This window comes from Poromitra crassiceps, assembly GCF_964638095.1.
Source record: "Poromitra crassiceps genome assembly, chromosome: 16".
Lineage (NCBI taxonomy): Eukaryota > Metazoa > Chordata > Actinopteri > Beryciformes > Melamphaidae > Poromitra > Poromitra crassiceps.
Window position 1 is genome coordinate 32690493 of NC_139645.1, and position 26046 is coordinate 32716538.

Consider the following 26046-nt stretch of genomic DNA (forward strand, 5'->3'; position numbering starts at 1 on the left):
GTAATAAATATACGTTCATAAGTCATCTTCCTGGACTCCTGGCTTCAATTTATTTGGTTTAGATAGGCTATCAGCTGTTATATATACATTTAGCGGATGTAGAATGGTTAAGAAATTCCATTCTCTATCATTCAGGGAATAGCATAAGGTTTATTTTCAGATGTGGAGGGAAGTCAGATTTGACCAACATTCCAAGATGGCCACCATTTTCCCGCGTCTAATGTAATATGCTTATAACAATTATGCACTTTTTCAAAGAAGCACACAATTTCTCACATAGTGAGTGAATACCATAAGGTTTATTGTCAGATGTGGAGGGAAGTCAGATTTGAGCACAAATCCAAGATGGCTGCCATTCTCCCGGGTCTAATGTATAAATGTGCTTATAATACTTGTGCACTCCTTGTATAAAAAGCATGAGATTTATCACGTAGTAAGTCAATACCATAAGGTTTATTGTCAGATGTGGAAGGAAGTCAGATTTGACCTCAAATACAAGATGGCCGTCATTCCTCCCTAGTCTAATGTTCAAGTGTGCTCATTGATAAAACTTTCACAAATCTCAAAGTATTTCTTGGTGAGAGTGTAGGGTCCTCTTGGTAATCTAGTCCAGATTGGAAAGGCCTAAGTGTAATGGTCTTTGAACTAGACCTGGTTTTATGCAGTCTAGATGGGCAAAAACAATGAAATCTTCCATTTTCCATTTTCACAGATAGGATAAAAGTTTCCCAAATCTCAAAGTGTTTCTTGGTGAGGGTGTCGAGTCCCCTTGGTAATCTAGCCCAGATTTGAAAGGTCTAAGTGTAATGTACTTTGAACTGGACCTGGTTTTATGGGGAAAAACTATGAAATCTCAGTGAAACCGCCTATTATTTTGTTTTTCACAAATGGGATAAAAGTTTCACAAATCAGATAGTGAGTGAATACCATACGGTTTATTTTCAGATGTGGGGGGAAGTCAGATTTGACCTTAAATCCAAGATGGCCACCATTTCCTCAGATCTAATGTACAAATTTGCTTATAACAATAATTGTGCACTTTTTCAAGTGCACAAGTGCTAGTAACATAATTACTTAAACTCATTCAACCTCTTAATAAACAGTATAGATGATTAGTTTCTCTAACAAAGTCCAGTTCTTTGCATGGCAGACAGCTGACAACTGAAAGGCCTTCAGCTGAGAGCACCAACTGAAGCTCACTGCAACTGTAAATATTAGAGTATGAACCACAAAAAGAAATGTAATGTAACTGCTGACCAGTTGCTGCTGTATTGTCTTCCAGGAGGATCTGTTGGTGAACGTATTCAATGTGACTTTTCAGGTTGTTTTCTCCTCATTCAAACTCTAAGTCGAGTATTCTGTTAAAGATGTTTTAAATTAAATTTGATAGATCTTCTATTCAACTTTGATTCAGGAGGAAAATTAAACTTAGAGAAATAGTGATTTTGCATAGTTATGAAAGTCAACACTGCCTGATATGAACATTTGTATTGTAAGATTTTCAGCTTCATCACTCAACACTAATAGTTTATCATTGATTGTTTCTTTTGAATCTAACCCTCTAAAAACAGATCATAGCTCTCAGTGGAAACTCTTTGATTCAAACCAGCTACATGTTGGATGTTCTTATAATACAAAAAAAGCCTGTCTCCAATATTTGCGTTTTCATTTCAGTTCTGCACTCAATTTAACATATTGTGACAAGTCCTTTGCTTCAGGTTTCACTCACAGAGGCAGTGTGCAGAGAAATAATGAAATATCCTCTCAGCAGAGAGAGAGTAGAGCTGAAAGTTGGTTTCTCAGCTGGTTTAAAAAATCACTTCAGCAGGAAAATGAGGGTTCACATATTTTCTTTGACATTCATGTGCAGAGCAGATTTCTTTTCTGACCCCCCCCCCCCCCCCCCCATTTTTCTCCCCAAATGTACTTGGCCAATTCCCCCTGCTGCTCTAGTGGCTGCCCCGGTCACTGCTCCACCCTCTTCCAATCTGGGGAGAGCCAAGGCTAGCGCCATGCTTCCTCTGACACATGCACATTTGCCAGCCACTTCTTTTCACCTGACAAGGGAGTTTCACCGGCAGGACATAGCACGTGGGAGGATCACGTCATTCCAACCAGTTTCCTTCCCCCCGAACAGGCGTCCTGACCGACCAGAGGAGGCGCGAGTGCAGCGACCAGGATCCATACCCCCAATCCAGCTTCCCACTCTCAGGCACAGCCAATCATGCCTGTATGGACGCCCGACCAAGCCGGAGGTAACACGTGGATGCGACCCTCGTGTTGGCAGGGAATCTACCGCTACCGACGCCCATGTAGAACATAATTTAAATGGTCTGTTGAACAGTAACAATGATCCTGACCTGAGAGTCTCCAGTTTACAGTGTGGACTCCGAAGTCCAGCTGAGAGCAGCATCAGTCCGGTATCCTGGAAGTCATTGTTGCTCAGGTCCAGCTCTCTCAGACTAGAGGCATGTGAGCTGAGAACTGAGGCCAGAGCTTCACAGCTTCTTTCTGACAGCTGACAGACACTCAGCCTGAAGGACAAGAAGACATGTTATTCTCTTATATTGTGTCATTATTGTATTATTTGTACTGACAAGACTTTATTGATGAGGCTAACTGACCCTTATATTTAATGTCATTATTGTATTATTTGTACTGACAAGACTTTATTGATGAGGCTAACTGACCATTAATGTCATTATTGTATTATTTCTACTGACAGACTTTATTGGTGAGGCCTGGTCTAAAGCAGGTCCAGTGTGTTTGCATGGTGCTGTATACTAAGCAGACTGGAGCACTAACACTGACAGGGAAACTGGTTTGATTCCCACTGGGTCACACATGCTAACCATGTATTCACACATGGTGCTGTAAGCTGATTGGATAAATAAATGCTCCAAATTGCACATGCTTTGTTACGCTGCACATTGAGCTATAAAAACAAACAAGAAAAAGTGGATATAAATTATGAAACACTTTAAAAGCAAATGGATTTAAATCATATAAAATACAAACATGAGAAACAAGATGAAGAAGTGAGGAGAGACAAAACATGTGACACAAAATTCACAAAAGCAAGTCAATCAAAGTTTCTTTTCCAATGAGTTTTAAAGATGATAGTGAATCTGGAGCCTAAGTACCTCAGAAAGGCTTTCCACAGTCTGGAAGCCCTGAGCACTAAAGTGAAACCACCTTCTGTATTGAGTCTGGAGGAAAGTCAGGACCTGGAAATCTCAGCTCACAGGGAACTAAGAGCTCCACAGTGAAATTCAGGACCAAAACTAGCCTGCTTTAAATGTGTTCAGCAGCATTCTAATATGAATTCTCTATCTAACTGGGAACCAGACGACATTATGTTAAAACTGGGGAGATGAAGAGGTCACCTTCCTACTGGTTAAAATCCAGCTCTATTCTGAAGCAGCTGGAGAGGAACAGAGAGAGGTGCAGTAACAATGACAAGATATCAGAGCATGGATGATCTTCTCTCAGTCACTGAGCTTCACTGCTGTGTATATGAAGCTGGATAAATAAAATCCAAATCCTTATGTAAAACCTGCAGGGCGACCTTTGCAGATTCAGGAATCCTGTTTTGAGAGATGAGAAATGTGTTGAATCAACTGAGAAAAACTGCAAAGTGCAAACTGATTTTACCTGAGAGTTTCCAGTCTGCAGTCTGGACTTTCCAGTACAGCAGAGAACAGATTCAGACCTGAGTCATGCAGGTCATTGCAACTCAAGTCCAGCTCTCTCAGAAGGGAGGGTTTGGACTTCAGAGCTGAGGCCAGGACTTCCCAGTCAGTCTCTGATAAGCTGCAGCCACTCAATCTGAAGAAAGAACAAAGCAAAAATATTACATGAAATATTGCGGAGGGCTTACTGGCTTACTAGACTGTAGTCTTTCCATCTGAAACCAGACAGCCTGTCACATCTCTGTCTCAGGATTTCTCCATTTCAGCTCAACACATTCTATAACCAACCAGATGAATACATCTGCAGTTTGTGCCTTGACGTTTGTGACGTTAGGTCCAGAATTCACTTCTTATTGGGACAATATTTTCATATGGCAATTTTCTCTGGAAATAATTGTAATAAAAAGTTGGATTTGAGTTGGTTGGGAAACTTACCCCTAACTTAATGGGAACTTAATGGGAACTTGACCTTAATTTAACGTGAACTCTCTAATTGTCTCTACTGGAGCAACAGATGAGAGTGAATCACAGAATTTGGGGTTTTATCAATTCCAGAAAGCTATGAGGGATCAACCGAGCAGCATTTTGGTAAACAAACCGCGTCACTGGGTGGCAACAGCAATGGAACCCTATGGAGCGTGAGCTTTGAGAGGCTTGAGTGTCTGACTCTAGTCGGCTGACTGTTTACATTTTAAAAACTGCGACAGTTCACACAACTTTAACACGATATGCATATATTATACATCAAATTCTTGAGCTAATTCTGCTCTCACTCAGAATGTATGAAAATATAAGTGATGGTGATGTATAGTTTTTGAGATATTAACGTTTGTTTGGCTCAACTCATACGAATAACTGCCGCAGGGTTCCGCATTTCTGGGTAGCAAGTGACATCACGCTGATTCATCTTATACAAGCCAAGGTTCTACCAGAGTTCACATCACACCCCTTTAAGTCTGGAAATACCTACATTGAGCAACACCTCTGGTGTCCCAAGTGCATTTTACATCAGAATATGTATTCGAATTGGAGTTAAGATAGAACAATTCATTTTACCACAAAGGAATTTACTCAGGAAGATAAAATGTTGCACTGTCTGATAGTGATGGTACCAAGCACCAATATTATTTGGTACCGGTTCCTGATTGGTCGGTACCAGGAATTAATAAGGTCCTGGACGTTTGGTGCTGCTATTGTTTTTTTGTTTTTTTTACCATTCCCTAACAATGACGAAGCGGCACCAGGCTTTTGATGTTGCGTGTTTACACTCCTGTGCTGTGACTACACTTGCGGCAGGTTTAAAAGATCAGTAGTATATTTGGAAGAAAACTAGTTTTATGATGGGAGGCATCGCGTTGCTGATTCACACAACAATATAAATACAATAATCTGATAAAGCGAGCGACTGCCCTGTGATGATTCTGAGACAGAGAGAAATCTCTGCCTCGCGTTGCACAAACCTCACAGTGCTTTGCTGAACCTGACATATTTTCTGACAGTCACAGAATATTATGTGGACTTTGCCAACTCTGAATACAGAACAACAACGTACAGCGACGGTGTTCACTTTACCTGTAACACGTTTAGCTTGCAGCAAATTAGTTACATCCAGAGCCATCTGTTCAGATAAAGTTGGTCCACAAACTCCACGTAACGTAACTGACTGCATCGTGCTGGTTTGTCCCATAACACTTTGAAAACGGGTGTGATTTATCCAGACTTGATGAAGAAAATGTTTTGTAAATGAAAATATGCCCCAGTAAAGAGATGTATTGCAGGCAACTTTGTTAGTGTCGAGTTTCCAGTCAGTGACGTGCGCAATGAATTCTACGTGCAAGTATGATTCCCCCTTAAGAGTGACACTACATAGGTGGCCTAGGTTTAATAAATCATATTCACAATCACAGAGGTGAAATAGGCCTTCTCAGGAATTTAACTTGTAATAACTAATAACAAAATTCTGTTGAATCTTTTCGCCTCTCTTCATGTCATGTCTTTATTTTTTGCACAAATTATGGAGAGTAGTATCGATAAGACTATCGATAAGTATCTGTATCGATAAGCAGTACCGAAGTATCGATAGGTATCGTTGAAAGGTATCGATAAAATCCAAACGATACCCATCCCTACTGTCTGATTTCAGATGGAAAGACAGGATAGAGACATCCTCAAATGACAATATTCATATAATATTCAGATCAGCACATTATATTTCTGACCTGAGAGTCTCCAATCTGCAGTGTGGACTCTCCAGTCCAGTAGAGAGCAGCTTCACACTTGAGCTAAGCAGGTAGCTGTCACTCAGGTCCAGCTCTGTCAGATGGGAGGGGTCGGACTTCAGAGATGAGGCCACAACTTCACAGTGAGCATCTGACAACTCGCAGAACCTCAATCTGAATAAATAATAAAGAAGGAGTTGGACTTCAGAGCTGAAACCAGGACTTCAGAGCTCAGTACCCTATACTACGAAGCTATCTTAACTCATTCACCGCCAAAGACGTCTTTGACGTGTTATCAGAAATAGCCCTCCCCGCCAATGACGTGTTTGACGTGTTTTTGTTTTTATTACTGCAGCGCGTATTTCAAACACTTCCCCAGCCTCTGACATAGTATCAGGTCCCTAGCATCTAAGACAACACGTGAACAAACACATACCGCAGCTCTTGTTTTGAAATTGAGCAAGAGGAAAAGCAGAAAACGGGTAACGCTTCCTTGTGCAGACAGGAGAAACGCCATTGAAACGCCCTTCGCCGCGCTGCACGAGCTGGAGTCGCCTTCCTCTGTGCCAGCCGGGAGAAAACGGGAGAAAGTAATCAAGAGATGTGTTTGATCATCGGAGGAATGAGGAAATGATCGATCAGTTTGCGAGGGCGGTGAGGACGTGTTGAATAGCCGAGGGGAATACGGGAACGATCAAATAGCAGGGAGGATATGACAGGGAGACATGGACGAGGACGGGTGGACCAGTTACAAGGCAGAAGCAGCAGTCACAGCAGCCCGCTGTCTGTTCTCAAGAGCTATTCAGTTGGTTCATGAAATCGCTGGGCTGCGTGCCCTCCAGTGTTGCTCCTGGCCAATCCCAGCTCCACAGGGCGTGGTTATTGCTTATCCTATGTGGGGTTAGAAATCTAAAAGGGGGATCGTGTGTGTGTGTGTGTGTGTGTGTGTGTGTGTCTGTCTGTCTGTCTGTCTGTCTGTCTGTCGGTGTGTCTGTCTGTCTGTCTGTCTGTCTGTCTGTCTGTGTGTCTGTCTGCACACTCACTCACACCGAGTAAACTGTATTGTTGAATGTAAAAAAAAAGCACTTCATGTGTATATATATATATATATATATATTTTTTTTTTTGTCATTTGTGTCCTAACGAATAATATTTACATGTCTGATGTCAATACAGTTCAAAATAAAAGAATTGAGAGTGAGTTCTGCCTGAGATTGTGCCCTTTTACAAAAATTGCCTTTTATCCTGTTTATTTTCTCAGGGAGACCTTTTGGGTGAAAACAGGGTGTATATAAATGGCTATAAGTAGAGTACAGAACATGCTAAAAGCTCACTTTTTTTTTCCTGGTGAACCCAGAGACGTACATCTTCATTTTGAGGTATTGCAAATCACTTTGGTGCTAATAGATAATTTACTGTGGGTCTTGAAAGATGACCAACAATTATGAAAATCTTTGGCCTGTGCTAAATATTGGCAGTCCTAAACTGGCCATGAATGAGTTAACAGATCCGCGATCTGTCACTTTGATCTGGTTTGACTGAACAGGATCAAAGCTATCTAGTTTAATGATACTACGATGCTGGTTTTCTACTCGATAACTGAAGCTGGATTTATCTGGGATCTGCCTGTGCACGCGCACGTTTTTCGCTCGTGCACAGGCGCGCGTCCACGCGAAAGAGGTGCGCTAGCCAATCACATTATGAACAGCTGAGTTGATCCACGCCCACACCCATTTCCTCGTTCAATGAAAGTGCAGTGTGATCAGAGTTTTTAGCGGATATTTAATGTAGCCTATGTCAGAATGAAAATCCGCGTTGGATATAGTCTGCTGAAGGACTGTCTAAAGCTGCCGCTTGTATTCACATCAGTCATTTGATTGACTTTGATCAGCGATTTCTGTCTCCTACAGCAGCTTTTTGCGAGTGTAAATGTAAATGTGTAATCTCAGTCTATAAATTTCCACAATCTGTAAGATTTAGACCATAGATTTAGAAACGCATGCTCAATGAATAATGATCGTTATCACTCATTATGTGTGTGGTTGCACTGATCGAATAATTCATATATAAAATAATGATAGCCTAATATAAAAGAGAAAACTGCTGAACTGAATTGAGACGATGCGGGCATAGTTTTCATTGATAAAAACTAGCCTATTTTTGCTCATATATTGGCATACAGCCGACACAGTTCCAGCTGAAACATGCAAGAGTAGCCTGCATATTTAGTATTGGGGCTATCCCATATTTATCCCATATCTATATTATATGTATAGGCTTTTCTGGCATGCAGGAGAATATCACCCTCACTCCATTTGAGGCTCCGTTTATGATATGCGCTGCAGTGATTAATAGTGATCATATTTCTACACGCATCGTTCAGCTGTTAAGACATAAAGTGGCAAGTAGGCTTAATTTAATTATGTAGCCTACAGAGCCACGAATGTTTTTCTTGTTCTATACTCAGTTGAATGCAATCTATTTTTCATATGGCGATCTTATATGAATGGTGAGTGACTCCAGAGAGCCGATTATATGGGTCTGTCATGGATTTTGATCTTATCCTCTGAAGCTAACCTGGTCGGGACCAGCTTAGCTTTGCAGCATGAGTTGCCATGGTGATTGAACTAGGTTAGAAGTTAACTTGCTTTGTAGTACGGCTAAACCAGGTTCAAACTCAAACTTACTCGGATAAAGCATTAATCTAGCTACGTAGTACAGGCCTCTGAGGCCTGTACTACGAATGTTGTATTAGAAGATCCAGGATCTGTCCCTTGATCTGGTTTGTCTAAACCAGATCAGCTCGATTGTAGTTAACTTGTACTACGAACGTCGATTGGCACTCGTTAACTCGAACCAGGTTTTTCTAATCAAGCTGACAGCGCGTGCACATGAAAATGCCCGTGCACTGGAGCTCGTGCCCGCAAAAGAGGCGTGGTTTTTAACAACTGCCAATCACAATGCAATATGGACTGCTCCAACTCCTACAGCGCCAGACACGCCTATTTCCTCATTCTATGAAACCGCAAATAAAAATCTGCGTTGGATAATATTACTGTTCCCGAATGACTGTCTAAAGTGACCACTTTTATCCACACAAGTAATTTATTTGAAGAGCGGTTTCGTAGGCTATCTACAGCTCTCTATCTAGTCTTTTGTGGAAGCAATGTGTAATCTATCTCAGTCCAAAATCCGTATAGACCATTTAGGCTCAATGACTGATTGAATAATTCCTATAGGCTAATCAATAAAAAAAAAAAATGATAATACAATAAAAAAAATGCTTCTGAACTGAATCGACACGGTACGTGCGGGCATAGATTTCATTTATAAAAAATAGCCTATTTTGTGGCCAATCACATTATGAACAGCTGAGTTGACACGGCAGGCACACCCATTTGTTCAATGAAAGCGCAGTGATCAGAGTTTTAGCGGATATTTAATGTAGCCTGTCAGAATGAAAATCCGCGTTGGATAGTCTGCTGAAAGACTGTCTAAAGCTGACGCTTGTATTCACATCAGTCATTTGATTTACTTTGATCAGCGATTTCTGTTTCCTACAGCAGCTTTTTACGAGTGTAAAAATGTAAATGTGTAATCTCAGTCTATAAATTTCCACAATCTGTAAGCCTATTTAGACCATAGATTTAGAAACGCATGCTCAATGAATAAAATAATGATATCCTAATAGCCTATAAAAGAGAAAACTGCTGAACTGAATTGAGACGATGCGGGCATAGTTTTCATTGATAAAAACTAGCCTATTTTGTGGTCACATGGCTATTGTAATGTCAGCAGAGTCACATATCTCCATATTTCATATAATGATGCTGGAAATATGAAGTTCAATCACATCATACAGGCCAAAAGCAACACAGTTGCAGCTGCAAAATGCAGGAGTCGCCTAGATATGAATCATCTTAATATGGGATCGCCTGTGTGCAGGTGATCCCATATTAAATTGCTTAGATGTAGTAGGCTGTATGACCATTTCAATTCCAACCCAACGTCAGTCTCAGCTCCGTTGCGCACACGGCACCGTGCGCTTTGGAGACGTTTATGTAACCTTTTTATGCCGGTTTAGTGATATTTCTCCACTCACTATTCAGCTGCAATCGATCAGCGGGATCAAACAACGTATCTAGGCTACTTGAGAGCACAAAAATGAATATATAAAAACATATTCCAAAGTGGTAAGTAGGGCTTAATTAAAATAGCCAACAAGTGCAAGGCTTTAGTCCTTGATTAACATTAACATTGATTAACATTACTCATTCAACATTACAATTCGTGCTCCTTCCTAGATGGGAAACTCGTCCAGAAAGGGGTTGGCCATTTTTCCAAACTGCTGATTCGATTGGTTCGTGGGCGGTGTATTTAAGGTTTAATCTTATCCTTGCAACTTAACCTGCTGCAGACCAGGTTAAGTGTGAAGCATAAGTTGCTATGGAAATATATGTCGGTAAGAAGTTAACTTGCTTTGTAGTACGGCCAAACCAGGTTTAAACCTGAAGTTACCTCGCTAAACCACTAATCTTGCTTTGTAGTACAGGCCCCTGGTCTCTCAGAGTTCACAGCCACAAAGTCTGTTTACAGATTTAATGTAAAATGAGAGATTATCAAAGCAGAGCTGGGACTATAGCATACCAATCAAAACCTATACAGCATACTACTATGTCTACTACGACTTGTAGTATTACTACCACCACCAATAATAATAATACAAATAATAACATTAACAACAACAACAATAATAATGATAATAATGACAATAATAATAATAATACTTACATGTATTATTATTGTTTTTGTTGTTGTTGTTGTTGTTGTTGTTGTTGTTGTTATTATTATAATTATTACTATGCAATACCCATGCCCGTTCCCTCCTTCCCTTTCTCCCCAATCACCCGGGGTACATCTACCCAGATGAAGATTCTGCACCCCCCCCCCCCCCCCCCCCATGGGTACATCTAGCCATTCCCCTGCCCCCCATTCATACATTATTCTCTCCCACTCTTCACTGCCCCTCCGATTGGTGCAGTACCCATTACGCAGTGCCCGTTCCCCTTGACATCACTGATGTCATAATGAAAATGTAAAATATCACTGTGGCTCCAACCGTGAGCACATTTCTTGAATTTTTCTCTCGCACTGCACTCAGTCAGGCCCCCTAAGTGCACTCCCCAAGTTTGAAGTCGATCCGACAACGGTTCTAGAGATACGCAATGGACAGACATACAGACACTGCACTCCCACTCTTCACCCCCCCCCCCACTCCCCCCGTTCTCCTCCCCCTTGACATCACTGATGATGTCACAATGCCCTAAAGTGGCCTGCGAAGGTCTGAAAATGTAAAATTATTGATATTGCTGTAGCTCCCCCATGGGCACATTTCTTTCATTCGATCCGACCAACAGTTCTCGAGATGCACAAAGGACAGACAGACAGACAGATTATGATAATTTATACAGCATCATATTGTTTGAAATTTTCCAAAAGTGGTTAATGTATCAGTAAAAACCACACATAAAATAATACATAATGCAAATTCATCGAAGCGTTTCTGTAAAGTGATTAAAAGTATATGAAAAGATTTTCAGCCTGAGCTCCACAGGCAGTTAAACCTTTGATAAAAAAAACTGCCTGGCACCATTAGAGTCAGTCAGGCTTCACCACAGATTTGGTCAGGTTTTAAGTTTTTAGCCTAAAACACTAAATTCATAAATATCTCTGACATGAGCTGAAGGCAGAATAATACAAGGGGGATCTTTCATATACACCAATAAAGAGTTGATAGACTTAAAGAATGAAACTCACAACCTATCTGTTAGATTAGTACTTGGAATGTGAAACTGAACTGACTAACCGAGCCTTCCTGCAGTTCCTCACAGCTGGGATCAGCCGCTGTCGTCCAATCGTCGATGTGTTGTAGGTCTCCAGGTCCAACACATCCAGAACCACCTCTGACATCTGCAGTATGTAGGCCAGAGCTGAGCATTGGATCTCAGAGAGATTATCTGATCTGTTCTCTGACTTCAGGAACTGTTGGATCTCCTGATTTACTGACCGGTCGTTCATCTCCATCAAACAGTGGAAGATGTTGATGCTTCTGTCTGGAGAGGTAGTGATGTCCTCATCGTTGTCCACTGTGTTCATCTTCTTCAGGTTGCTGATGGCTCTCTGGATGCTTTCTGGTGTGCTCTCTGTCTGACCCAGCAGGCCTCGCAAGAGTTTCTGGCTAGACTCCAGTGAGAGACCATGAAGGAAGCGGACAAAGAGGTCCAGGTGGCCATTTTCACTCTTAAGGGATTTGAGCATGGCTCTCTTCAGGAAGACATCCAGGGATTGTTCACTGTCTTTAGATCTACCTTCTTCTTCTTCTTCTTCTTCTTTTTCTTCTTCTTCTTCTTCTTCTTCTTCGTCTTCGTCTTCTTCTTCACCACCCAGGAATGTCTCCAGAACCTCCTTATCCCTGTTTGTGTGACAGTGGAGCATGTAGACAGCAGCCAGAAACTCCTGAATGCTCAGATGGACAAAGCAGAAGACCTTCTCCTGCAGGTACAGCACACACTCCTCTTTAAAGATCTGTGTGAAGACTCCTGAGTACACTGAGGCTGCTGTGATATCAATGCCACACATCTTCAGGTCAGCTTCATAGAAGATCAGGTTGCGTGTCTCCAGCTGCTCAAAAGCCAGTTTTCCCAGAGAGAGAATCATCTCCCTGGTCTCTGTCTCAGTTCTCTCAGGAAACTTGATGTTTTGCTGTTTGGACTGAACCAGCAAGAAGTGGATGTACATCTCAGTCAGGGTATTGGGCAGGTCCTCTCTCTCACTGGCTTTGAACAGATGTTCCAGAACTGTAGCAGTGATCCAGCAGAAGACTGGGATGTGGCACATGATGTGAAGGGTTCGTGACGTCTTGATGTATTTGATTATTCTTTTGGCCTGCTGCTCATCTGTGAATCTCTTCCTGAAGTACTCGTCCTTGTGTTCGTCAGTGAAGCCTCTCACCTCTGTCACCATGTCAACATACCTCAGAGGGATCTGATTGGCTGCTGCAGGCCGTGTGGTTACCCAGAGGCGAGCAAGGGGAAGCAGTTTCCCATTGATGAGGTTTGTCAACAACACATCCACTGAGGTCAACTTGGTAACATCAGTCACAATCTCGTTTTTCATGAAGTCCAGAGGAAGTCGACACTCATCCAGACCGTCAAATATTAACACAATCTGGAACTCATCAAAGCTGCAGATTCCTGCTTTTTTGGTCTCAGGAAAGAAGAGATAAAGAAGTTGCACCAAGCTGAACTTTTTATCTTTCAGCAGATTCAGCTCTCGGAAAGTGAACAGGAATATGAACTGTATATCCTGGTTGGCTTTGTCTTCAGCCCAGTCCAGAGTGAACTTCTGTGTTAAGACTGTTTTCCCAATGCCAGCCACTCCCATTGTCATCACTGTTCTTGGTAAATTTCTTCCAGGTAAGGGTTTAAAGATGTCTTCACACATGATTGGTGTTTCTGATCTCTGCTTTCTGGATGCTGCTTCAATCAGTTTGACCTCATGTTCATAATTGACCTCTCCAGTTGCTCCCACTGTGATGTAAAGCTGTGTGTAGATCTGATTCAGAAGTTTTTTGTTTCCTGCTGTAGCAAACCATTCACACAGACACTGAAACTTCTGCTTCTGATTAGATTTGTGTTGATGTTGACACGTAGCAAGAGTTTCTGAAAGAATAAAAACAGATTAAATCAATGAGAGGTGAGTAAAGAGTAATGCAAACATGTCCTGATAATTTACACATTCCCAACTCCTTGGACTCTATTCCGCTCATTATTGGTGGGTTGACAAGCAGGTCCTGACTGGGTATAAGGTGCTGTTGTAGAATCGGCTATTATTACTCAACCAGAGTTTCAGAGCTGACCAGACCAAGGCACAGGAGAAGTGCTGACTAACATGGATTTAAACACATTTGTGAACAAAATGAGAGGAATAAGTATTTTTTTTGCATCTAAAAACTCTTAGATCCTTTTTTAAAGCTTGTGAAAAATTGGAGCATATATTTTTGTCCAGTAGAGTTTGAGGTGAACAGGAAGGGATGATTTGTCTGTTCCTTTATTCTTATTAGGGGGTCAAGCCCCGAAGGGGCTAACCCCTATTGTTTTTGCTCAGATTTAAATTTGTATTATTATTATTCTTTTTTTTTTTCGTCATCAGCTGTGAGTTGTTGAATCACAGAGACCTGACATTTGGCCCAATGACAGATATTGGTTGTTATTAGGTGCTCCAGGAAAGAAAAAAGAATTTGCGATATATAGCGATATTTTGTTTTTAGGCCTTCGCAGGCCATTTTAGGGCATTGTGACATCATCACCATCACCCTTCCATGTTTTTCTATTGCTGACTTTGCCCAATTGCATGACATTTGCCCAGGTCAACTGCTGACCTACAGATGACGACACTTTTTTAGATCCATCCAGGTCAACTGCTGACCTGGGTGACAGATACAGATACAGTTATTCAAGATACAGATATAGGCTTGAAGCCCTGGTATTGCCGCTTGTGGCTATATTTCTTATTCCTCTTGCTCTCAAAAGTGTCTACGGATGATGTGGTGTGGTGAAGATGGGGGTGTGGTCTTGTAAAGCTAATCCATCAGCTAACATCAAGATTATGTTGCTCTGCTCCTCCTCTCAACAAGCCACTGCTCTCTGGCTTTGCCCTTCCACCTCCAGCTCGCCTGCCGACCCTCAGACTCGAACCTGGGAACTCTACAGCCAAACCACAACAGCCCCTTCTCTCAGTCCCCTGTACAACCTTGAACTGTGTTTTGTCTTTGTGTCTGTTTGTGGGTTTTTGCTCCGGGTCATGATTTGTGACAAAATTACTTTCAACAATCCAGAGAATGGGCGTAAAGTTGTTGCTTTCATCTCACCTCCATCTTCAGCTTTGATTAGCATGTTAAAACTTATTCTGAAAAGTAACTAATAATAGTAATACTGTAGTAATAGTAACTAGTACCATATTTACCTCTGGAATGTAGTAGAGTAAAAGTAGAAAGTCAAAAGGGAGAAACACTCAAATAAAGTCCCCTTCCATAGAAACTGTACATAATTAGCCTACACTGCTCGAGTTACATTCCACCTCTGCTGGCATCAAAGTTTTCTGTCTGTCAGATTCCAGCAACACTTTGAGTGCATCAATAGGAATAATGCTATGAGTGATTTAGGTACCATAACTACCTGCATAAAATAATTATCAGACAGAATATGTCATACCACAATATGAACACCTGAATACATTTAATTATATTATTGAGGAACTCCGTTCATTCACTTTAACATAGTGCCACTATCAGGGTAACCTACATGATCTTTGTATCACAGAATTATGATACTTGGAATCTTTTGGCTGTGACAAAAATAAGCTGGTGGTGAACATGTACAAAGAGGAGGGGAGGCATATTTGCTAAATGCTTACTTCATATACAGTAGGTCTACCTGTTTGCAAGGGGCCCTGTGTGTCACTGTCAGACCACAGTTGGTGAACACCTGAGCAGCATTATGATCAGGACAAATGGTATTTTTTTAAATGGCACATGTCAGACAACATTTCACCTACAGTTTGAACCGTCATAAAAATGTTGTATTGCAGCAATGTTATGATGAATTAAGCTGATATTCATACTGTTAAAACCTTTGCACCATAGACGTGGACACAATATTGCCAGGTCTAAAAGGTTTTTCGCTTTAGATGATCATAATTACTTTTATTCTTATGCATCAATAGGAATAATTGTATGAGTGATTTAGGTACTGACCTGGTTCCAGCTTCAGGGTCACTGCAGGAAAAGAAAGAAACCAATCACTGTTAGCCCAAATGAATAACTGTGAATCGTTGGATGTCTGCTAAACTTAAGTCCAGCTGAAGTGAAAGTTTGAATCATAGTTTGGGGTGAACAGGAAGGGAGGAGAAAGATCAACCATACTTCTACTGCAGTCAATATGATTTGCTATGTTTGCCAAAATGTGTCATGATCCTGTGGCTGCTGTGTTGTGACCCCGCCCCCGCACTTCCTGTGTTTTTTTCTCCCTCTTGCTCCCAAAAGTGTTTCCCATCTTCTGGCTAGAAGACTTGTACTCCTTAAATGGAAAGACAAGTTTCCTCCAACTTTTAATCACTGGGTTAGAGATCTTATGTATCATCTAACCCTAGAAAAAATCAGATACGCTACAAAGGGTTGTGCTCTCGACTTTTATACCACCTGGCAGCCAGTCCTGGACCAGGTAGAGAAAATGGATGCTTCAAGCATTTCAAATGTATAGATTTACCCCCCCTCTCTCATATTTATTTTCATTCATCTGTTTTTTTTTGTTGTTTTTTGTTTTTTTTGTTTTTCTTTCTTTTCTTTTTCTTTTATGTGTCTTTGTGTACTGATATACTGCGATGTATGACATGATGTATGTAGTGTAATAGGCTAGGGCAGGGGTGCCCACACTTTTTCAGCTTGGGAGCTACTTTTAAAATGACCAAGTCAAAGTGATCTACCAAACATATTTATTTATATATATATACACTGAGTATACAGTGGAAAACAGTGGAACCGTGGAAAAACAGTGGAAAAACAGTGGAAACAGTGGAAAAACAGTGGAAAAACAGTGGGAAAACAGTGGAAACAGTGGGAAAACAGTAAAAAAAAAAAAATTTTTTTTTTTTTTTTTTTTCTCTCACCTCAATGCCACGCGATCGACCACACTACCTTCGCGATCGACCGGTCGATCGCGATCGACCTATTGGGCACCCCTGGGCTAGGGGTTCTCGTGGGATGGGTTTTTGTTTAAAAGTGTCAAGTGTATTTAAATCTGTATTTTGTATGATATACAGAAAACGAATAAAAAAACTTTGAACAAAAAAAAAGTGTTTCTCATCTACGGCTGATGTGGTGTGGTGAAGCTGGAGGTGTGGTTGTAGGGCTGATGTGATGTGGTGAAGATGGAGGTGTGGTTGTAGGGCTGATGTGATGTGGTGAAGATGGAGGTGTGGTTGTAGGGCTGATGTGATGTGGTGAAGATGGAGGTGTGGTTGTAGGGCTGATGTGATGTGGTGAAGCTGGAGGTGTGGTTGTAGGGCTGATGTGATGTGGTGAAGCTGGAGGTGTGGTTGTAGGGCTGATGTGATGTGGTGAAGCTGGAGGTGTGGTTGTAGGGCTGATGTGGTGTGGTGAAGCTGGAGGTGTGGTTGTAGGGCTGATGTGATGTGGTGAAGATGGAGGTGTGGTTGTAGGGCTGATGTGATGTGGTGAAGATGGAGGTGTGGTTGTAGGGCTGATGTGATGTGGTGAAGCTGGAGGTGTGGTTGTAGGGCTGATGTGATGTGGTGAAGCTGGAGGTGTGGTTGTAGGGCTGATGTGATGTGGTGAAGCTGGAGGTGTGGTTGTAGGGCTGATGTGATGTGGTGAAGCTGGAGGTGTGGTTGTAGGGCTGATGTGGTGTGGTGAAGCTGGAGGTGTGGTTGTAGGGCTGATGTGATGTGGTGAAGCTGGAGGTGTGGTTGTAGGGCTGATGTGATGTGGTGAAGCTGGAGGTGTGGTTGTAGGGCTGATGTGATGTGGTGAAGCTGGAGGTGTGGTTGTAGGGCTGATGTGATGTGGTGAAGCTGGAGGTGTGGTTGTAGGGCTGATGTGATGTGGTGAAGATGGAGGTGTGGTTGTAGGGCTGATGTGATGTGGTGAAGCTGGAGGTGTGGTTGTAGGGCTGATGTGATGTGGTGAAGATGGAGGTGTGGTTGTAGGGCTGATGTGATGTGGTGAAGCTGGAGGTGTGGTTGCTGGGCTGATGTGGTGTGGTGAAGGTGGAGCTGTGGTTGTTGGGCTGATGTGGTGTGGTGAAGATGGAGGTGTGGTTCTAGGGCTGATGTGGTGTGGTGAAGCTGGAGGTGTGGTTGTTGGGCTGATGTGGTGTGGTGAAGGTGGAGGTGTGGTTGTTGGGCTGATGTGGTGTGGTGAAGATGGAGGTGTCGTTCTAGGGCTGATGTGGTGTGGTGAAGCTGGAGGTGTGGTTGTTGGGCTGATGTGATGTGGTGAAGATGGAGGTGTGGTTGTTGGGCTGATGTGGTGTGGTGAAGATGGAGGTGTGGTTGTAGGGCTGATGTGGTGTGGTGAAGCTGGAGGCGTAGTTGTAGGGCTGATGTGATGTGGTGAAGCTGGAGGTGTGGTTGTTGGGCTGATGTGGTGTGGTGAAGATGGAGGTGTGGTTGTAGGGCTGATGTGGTGTGGTGAAGATGGAGGTGTGGTTGTAGGGCTGATGTGGTGTGGTGAAGCTGGAGGTGTGGTTGTAGGGCTGATGTGGTGTGGTGAAGCTGGAGGTGTGGTTGTTGGGCTGATGTGATGTGGTGAAGCTGGAGGTGTGGTTAAGATGGAAAACATTTTCTCTGCTGGTGCATACGCTTGTTCTTGTTTAATTGTTGTTATTGAGTCTATTTCTGCAATTACTGCAATTCTGGCTGTTTACTCTACAAACATTAACGTTTGTTGCTTCAGGAGCCGCTATAGTTTTGCCAACTGTTACGTTGTCAACTACATGGACTCTCTCATTTCTGCACTTTGCTGGAGGCGGGCTGGAGACCAGACTGAATGTGAGGTCACATGATCAGGGTGGTTTACCAGGCTTTATAAAACGGCTCTCTCAAATCAAGCAATCTGATTGGTTCACAGCCATTGTATAAATCCAATAACCCACTCCAATAACCCATGGCCATGGGTTATTGGTTGCCATGGCAACTCTCTTACTAAAAGCCTTTGGTTACCTCAAAAAAAACAAATGGCGGAGACAGCTGTCAGATCCTTGTGAATCGATCTTCGCTTATAACTTTACTAATACTTCGCAGAAAATTATGTTTTGTACAAGAATAGACGCGGGCTAATGTCTTCTTTGCAAAAAAAAAGGCTGTTAACCCCGCATTTAACCCCATAACGTTAGTTGGTGTCGGGCTTTGCAGAAAGCACTCAGCTTCTCAGCAAGCGCTGAGAATGCAGCGCTGCGCTCGAGCTGCCTGTCGGGCTTTCCAGAAAGCTCTCAGCTTCTCAGCAAGCGCCAGGATTGGCCAATGTCAACTTCAGTCTCCAGAACGATCCAATCAAATCACCCGCACGTTCTTGCGGTCCCGCCTTACAGTAGTGTTTCAACTGACTCTATCAGAATGCCATGCCAGTCGGACTTATAGTATTGTAACAGCCCGCTCCCGGGACCGTTAAGTGAGGAGCAGAAGAGGCAATACTTGGTACAGTCTTTATTCACGGTTCACACTCATAGCCCCTAGCTACACACACACAGCTCCTAGCTACACACACGTCCAGTCGGCTTCCTCGTATCTTCAGACTGGCTCCCCACCCGAGACCGGAAGTCCCCTACACACTGGCTGGTCCGCTGCCTTCACGTAACGTCGTAATCGCCACCGACATGTCAAACTCTGGGTCGCTACAGTATTATTATTATTATTATTATATTATCATACTTGGAAACCGTTTTATAAAAGCAATATAGCACTCGAGCAGCGTGTGTTGTGGCATGTATCCCGCTGCTCAGCAGTTAACAGCTGATCAGCGGGATATATTCGCCACAACACACTGGCTCTCATGCTATATTGCTTAAATGTAGTGTGTGGATGAGTGAGAAAATCAAAAATAAATCAACCCAAAAACTAAGCAAACCAAATAACCCAAGGAGGAGAGACAGACTGACTGCCTGACCATGCAGGTGTCAGACCTCTCTCTAATGGTCTTGATGCTAAGGGGCGGTCTCACTGTAATAAGCAGGATAGTGTAGAGCAGCGAGTTGGTCATTATCACAAAATAAACCCCTGATCAACCTGAATGCTCTCCCTTTCCGGAAGTGGAGGGGTCTTGAATCACCCTGAAAGAGTATGTATCAGTAGCTATGTACTGGCTCACTGTTACAAAAGATTACTCTGGAATCATTACGCTGTATGTTACAGGCTGTAATGTAAAGCTTTAGTGAAAACACCTGGTAATCTTTTATTCAAGTCTATGGGAGAGGAGTGCAGCGCCTCCTGTGTTGGCAGGGTGGAAATGGAACTCAAGAGAGGCAGTTCAACAACATTAAGCATGGGGAGGGGGGGGGGGGGGGTGCTGGTCTAGGCCCGGTTATGGAGTAAGGCAACTAACCCTAAATAAAATATAGGCACAAAATGTGAATACTATCAATTAGAGGCAAAGATCACTTTGATTACATCAGTATTAATAATATCAATTAGACAGTAATTAATTGTAAATATAGTATTTCTTGGCTTCCTACCTGGTCTGCGTATGCGTTTGACAATGGGAATTATGACGAGCAGCAACATTGTCAGTACCACGGAGATGGTGACTATTCTCCCTGTTCTCCGTTTCCCTTCACCATCAGACTCTACAGAAAAAATAACAGCAACAAGTGTTAAGTCAAGTCATGTTGCTTTATATAGCAGCAAATCATAACAACAGTTATCTGAGATGCTTTACAAATGGTTGAAGATCAGGGTCTTTACTAAGTTTCAACCCAGCAATTTAAACAATTCCCCAACATGCATTTGGCAGCAGCAGGAAGGAAAACAACTCCTCGAGCAGACCTGACTCTAGGTGGCATCTGCCTTGACTGGTGGGTTGAGATTAAGATAAATAGAGAGAGAGAGAGAGAGGCGGAGACACGAGAGAGAGGGAGGGGAGAGACAAGAGAGAGAGAGGGAGGGGAGAGACAAGAGAGAGAAGGAGAGAGAGACGTAGTGGAAGCACTGCATTGTTGTTAAAGTGAGGTAACTCACTCTGGATGATGGGGTTGCTGATGGGTTGGCTGACCTCCTCACTGACTGGGTTCTCCACCTTACAGCTGAATGTTGCATACTTCAAATCCTTCACCTATAAAACCAGTGAAATATAAGATCACAAACCACATCTCACTTTCATTTTTAACAGTGACCACTTGGTGCCTCTAGCCTTTGACTAAAGGAGATGTGAGGCTCAGTTACAGAGCAGTTCCCTGCAGCTGGAGGAGATTCAGTGCCTTGCTCAATGGCACTTCATTGTCTTAAACCAGCTACTCTGATTAAAGGACAGTCTTCTTAAGCCAACGCCCACATTGGAAGCATCCAAAAACACCACACCTCCTAAAGCACATGATGTAATCTGCTGTGTTGAGAGGAGCTGCTTAGACACAGTTCACAGAAGCTGCTAGCTAAACACTTCACATGCTCACTCTCTTTCAGTCTTTCACAGGTTTCCTATTGTAGCCCTGAAAATCTTTATGATATAAAACTGACCAAATCTAAAAAAAAATAGCAGATTTAGCATTTAGTCTGAGTGAAATGTCTCTCTTTATGGTCTCTCTCTCCTGATTCTAAATATAGCTGAATTGAAAAACTAAACTAAAACTATTCTTATAAGCATTTTACAAAATGTCTATGGAAAAATAAATAGTGGATGAAACCCCTTAGTTTGTATGTCTAACCCGGAAGAGGGCGTGACTTTGGCACTCTGTATTTGGGCTTGCTGCAGGAAGGGAGGGGGAGGGGGGGTAAAACAGCTGAAAACTAGCAGCTGGTGCAATGAATATGTGATGCAAGTTGAACAAATCATTATGGTGTATTCCTGTAAAGGAATGCATTTGTTCATCTCCTGATATTACCAGTGGACATTAACTCAGTGGTTCCTCAAATGGGGTCTGGGGAACCCCAGAGGTCCATGAGAGGGTCCCCAGCAAAAAGGGGGATAACTTAATGTCACTATAACTCCATCCACTAGTAACACAATGACTGTTTTGGTCATGGGCTTCATACACTTTCTGTAATAAAACATCTAAAAGCTCAAATCTTATCAGATGGGAGTCTGTGGTCTAATTTGTGTCAGTTGATGTGAAAAAGTTTGAGAACCAGTGCATTAACTAACTTACACATGGACAGAAAGACTCAGAGGTACAAACACTGTCAGTAGCATTGCTGTATTGTACCTTTGTAATGATCATTTGGTGTTTGAGTAACTGTGTGTAATTCTCTCTGGTGTTGTCTTTCTCCCAGGTGTAGCTGACTGGTTCAGTGTCTGTGGTGATGTTTGAGTCACAGCTCAGAAGACAGCGAGTCAAACCAGCATCACACAGTGTAGAGATGGAGGGTTTAGAGACAGGATCTGTTGTTGATGGAGAGAAGAGGAGAACAGCTGTTACAGTCATGATCACTCACATGCACATTGTTCTTTCTCTGTCTCAATGCAGACAGCTGGAAAGAGACAGAGACACTCACACACTTTGTGCACCTAATGTGCACTTAAAGGGATAGTTTGGATGTTTTTTATGTGAGGTTGTATGAGGTACTTGCATACAGTTTGTGTACTACATTTATGCAGCCAGCCTGGTCCCAGTTTGGAGAAATGCAGACCGGCCACATCAGGCAAGTAGAGCTGTCTGCTGATGTGAAGAGGGCCATGAGAAAGGTGCAGGTGGTGCATCAGCCCCACTTCTTCCCCACTTAGCTCCACACCTGGCTACAGTGAAGATTTCAGCTAAAAACACGGTGTAAAAGACACTTTTTCAAGTCAACTTGGTATCTGAGGGCTTGTGGAGACTTGGATTACACCAGGTGAGCAGTATGGATTTTTTTTTTTTAACGTTTTTGGTTCCCTTCACACTCAGCAGACAGCTCTACTTGCGTGATGCGGCCGGTCTCCATTTCTCCAAACTGAAACCACGCCGGCTGCATTCTACTGCATGTAGTACACTGACTGTATGCACGCACATACCCCACATAAAAAAACTATCCCTTTAACATGAACAAACATGTAACATGGAGGGAGGGTTTCAGCACAATGTTAATAGATTGTATAAAAATATCCATGTAGCCACCATGATTGTCACCATTTTGAAGCCTTGAGTTTGGCATTTTGACCGTTGCCATCTTGTTCTTTTGTTTTGCCAGACAGAGCCACAGCGCTGCCTGCTATTGGTCCATAATAGGTGAGCTGCGAGATCACTGGACAGGTGACCTGTCAATCACACCCCAAACAGGGGTTTTTCTGGCTCAAAATGAGGCAGAACTAGAGCCGATATTCACCGATTACTGATATGGCTGCCGAGTGCCGAGCATTTTTGAGCAGATATAGATAGACCTTTTCTATGTGGATTGTGCACCGATATGACTATGTGCAAAGCTACTCAGAAGGCTGCTTTCTTGAACAAATAAGCCAACTTTATTTAAAAAAGAATTTAACATTATGCATTGTCAACTTCTGGAAGTGAGCACTGAGTGGGGCGGCTTTAGCTCAGGAGGTAGAGCGGGTCGGCCAATGACGCAAGGGTTGGCGGTTCGATCCCCGCTCCCTCCCAGCTGCTGTCGTTGTGTCCTTGGGCAAGACACTTAACCCTCCTTGCTCCCGATGGTGTGTAGGCACCCTGCGTGGCAGCCTGCCGCCATCGGTGTATGAATGGGTGAATGTAGACTATCTACTGATTGCAAAGCGCTTTGGATAAAAGCGCTATATAAATGCAGGCCATCTGAGGAAATAAAGAATAGAAATATAATGGCTAAATAAACATCAGTAGCCAACAGTTACTGTATGTTCAGTATAATTGCTATCATTTACAGTGAATAAAGAATGTAATAAAATAAAGTGTCCTGAGATCTACTGTGCACAAAAAGCTTTGTGTATGTGTTGTGAATTGTCTCAATACAGTTAGCTTCACCTAATGCATGGCTTCATCATGAGTCAAGTGAGCTGTCTGTGTAAAACCATGCTCTCATGCCAGTCACTTTTTATCTATTTTGTTGTGCATCTAAACGTGTCTTTAGGATACTTCCTTACATTTAATTTAATTTTCAAAATAAATTTTAACCTATTATCACATTCAATGGCTTATGTGTGCTTTAGACATGTTAATTGTTCTTTTATTTTGAAAAGCTCCGACCAGAAGTCTTATTGTTGTTGTCGCTAGCAGACATGGGTAGTTGTAAGGAGCCGATGGGAGCTGCTAAACGCAGTCGCACTAATGATAAGAGAGCTGATATTCCCTCGAAAACGTATTTTTCCTGGTTGGAAACAGCATTAAGCAGCAGGACTGCAGACTGTGCTTTCAAAAAGGCTCTTTATCGTGAACGGGAGCACGTAGCTGACGTCTGATAACGTTATTGTAGCTAATCAGAGGCTAATGGGCATGGCTACATTACAGTTTACCATCTCATACAGAACAAGTGGCTGTGAAAAGGCAACCAGCCAGCCATCACTTACAAATAATGAAATGGTTATTTGATTGAAGGTTTAGGGGGTAAATTCATGTCTATATCTGACATTACTGGTAAAGGTTGCTGAGCTACTATTTCATCACCAAGCCACGAGTGCAACAGTTGTTAGTGTAAGTATGGTTTCACCTGTCAAGAGCTGGAGGCAGAGCTATATTATATGGAGGCGGCCGCCTCGTAATTGTCTATGCAGGAAAAACCCTGTCAAAGCATCGTCTTTTCTCTCGTCTATTTGAGGCTTAATTGGATCATAATTTACAAAATGAACATCATGCTGTATTAAAGAAGACTTGAAACCTAGAGATTGAGATCATGAACTCATTAGCAAACCAAATTCATAAATCAAGTGAGAAGTAACCTCATTTTCCCATTGACTTCTATACAATCTGACGAGGTGAGTTACATAAACATTTACTTCCCGTACAGTTTCATGAACGATGAAATAGGGACCAAAACCATTTTTTGAACCAGGTTGTAAACATGCTTATTTCTGCTGTAAAGTTGGGCATTTTAACATGGGGTCTATTTGGACTTACTCGCTTTTTGAGCCAGCCTCAAGTGGCCATTCGAGGAACTGCATTATTTGCACTTCTGAATTGCTTTCATTTTTCCCAGTCAGAGGTTGCCGCTTATGGAACCCAGTGTATTTTAAGAGGAGAAATGTCCAATCGCAGTGGTACATCAATTCTAGGTTATGAAGAGACTGGCTTGCACTTTTAAAAACTCAATGAGGCGGTTGTAGTATGTGTAGTTCTGTGTGGATCGGTGCTCTCTCAGTTCAGAACTGGGTTTACAAACAAAACCAGTCCGAACTCTTCTCTCTCTCCTCTCATACCAAGTGACGAGCAGTCTTATCTTCCAGTTTTCACCTCCAAGCAAAATCCTCTTTTCAGGTATAAAGCTAGCATCAAATCCTCTTCTGTATCTTCCCTCTGTGTCTCCGGTCCGGATCTTCTCTTGCATCTACATATTTCTCTCCTGACATCCTTCATTTATACTTTTTTCAAGCATCTATATTCACTTTTCTAATTATTCCTCTCCTGTCTAACATTGAGTCTCAGCTTGGCTTTACTTTGCGTCCGGAGGAAAAATGACGTCGCTGCCTGTCGCACTAATGCTGCCTTCATGGGCTGTCAGAAATAACAGTCATGAAATAGCAGTGGGCTACACTTAATTAAAAGCAAGTGGTGAATCACACACAACTCCACATCACCGACTTGAAACTGGACAAACTGCCAACATAAAACACTTACAGATGACTTTGAGCTTAGTCTGGCTGTTGAGGTGGTTGTTGATCTCTGCTGTGTACGATCCACTGTCTTCTCTGGTCAATCCTGTGATCTTCAGCTCTCCAGTTGAAATGTTCAGGTCACCACGATCTATGGAGCAACATGGTTAGGGTTAGCTTATCAACAGAATTCTTCTCAACAGAGTTCTTAACATGGTTAGGGTTAGCTTCTCAACAGAGTTCTTAACATGGTTAGGGTTAGCTTATCAACAGAGTTCTTAACATGGTTAGGGTTAATCATCATTATCTTGATTGGTTTCCCAAATCTGATTTGGGAGTGTGTCCGCATTGCCACAAATCTGATTTTCAAGTCGGATCTGTGTGTCCAGACCTAAACAGCCTATGTGCATGGGTTGCTATGGTAACGACGTGGGCGTCAGTAAATATGTACGTTGGTGACGTGGATTTCCTGCGCAGAAGCATTTGATGACGAGTTACGAGTGACGTTCAAATCAGATTTGGTGGATCTGCGCGTCCGCACTCAAGTCACATCAGTCGAAAGCAGATTGGAAACTACCTCCATATGTGGTTTGGGACAAGTGACACAAATCAGACTTGGAGCGTCCAGACTCATAAAACC

At 42.5% G+C, this 26046-nt stretch overlaps 1 protein-coding gene across 1 annotated transcript; it reads right to left on the reverse strand.

The window, feature by feature from the left end:
• Nucleotides 1-11677: 11677 nt before the first annotated feature.
• Nucleotides 11678-22840, reverse strand: LOC310791596 (protein NLRC3-like; the record flags this gene model as incomplete). Its single annotated transcript, XM_083653262.1, has 3 exons — nt 11678-13632; nt 20720-20813; nt 22832-22840. The coding sequence occupies 3 exons, from the start codon at nt 22838-22840 to the stop codon at nt 11744-11746; spliced, it is 1992 nt and encodes a 663-aa protein (XP_083509388.1). The 3' UTR covers nt 11678-11743.
• Nucleotides 22841-26046: the final 3206 nt, after the last annotated feature.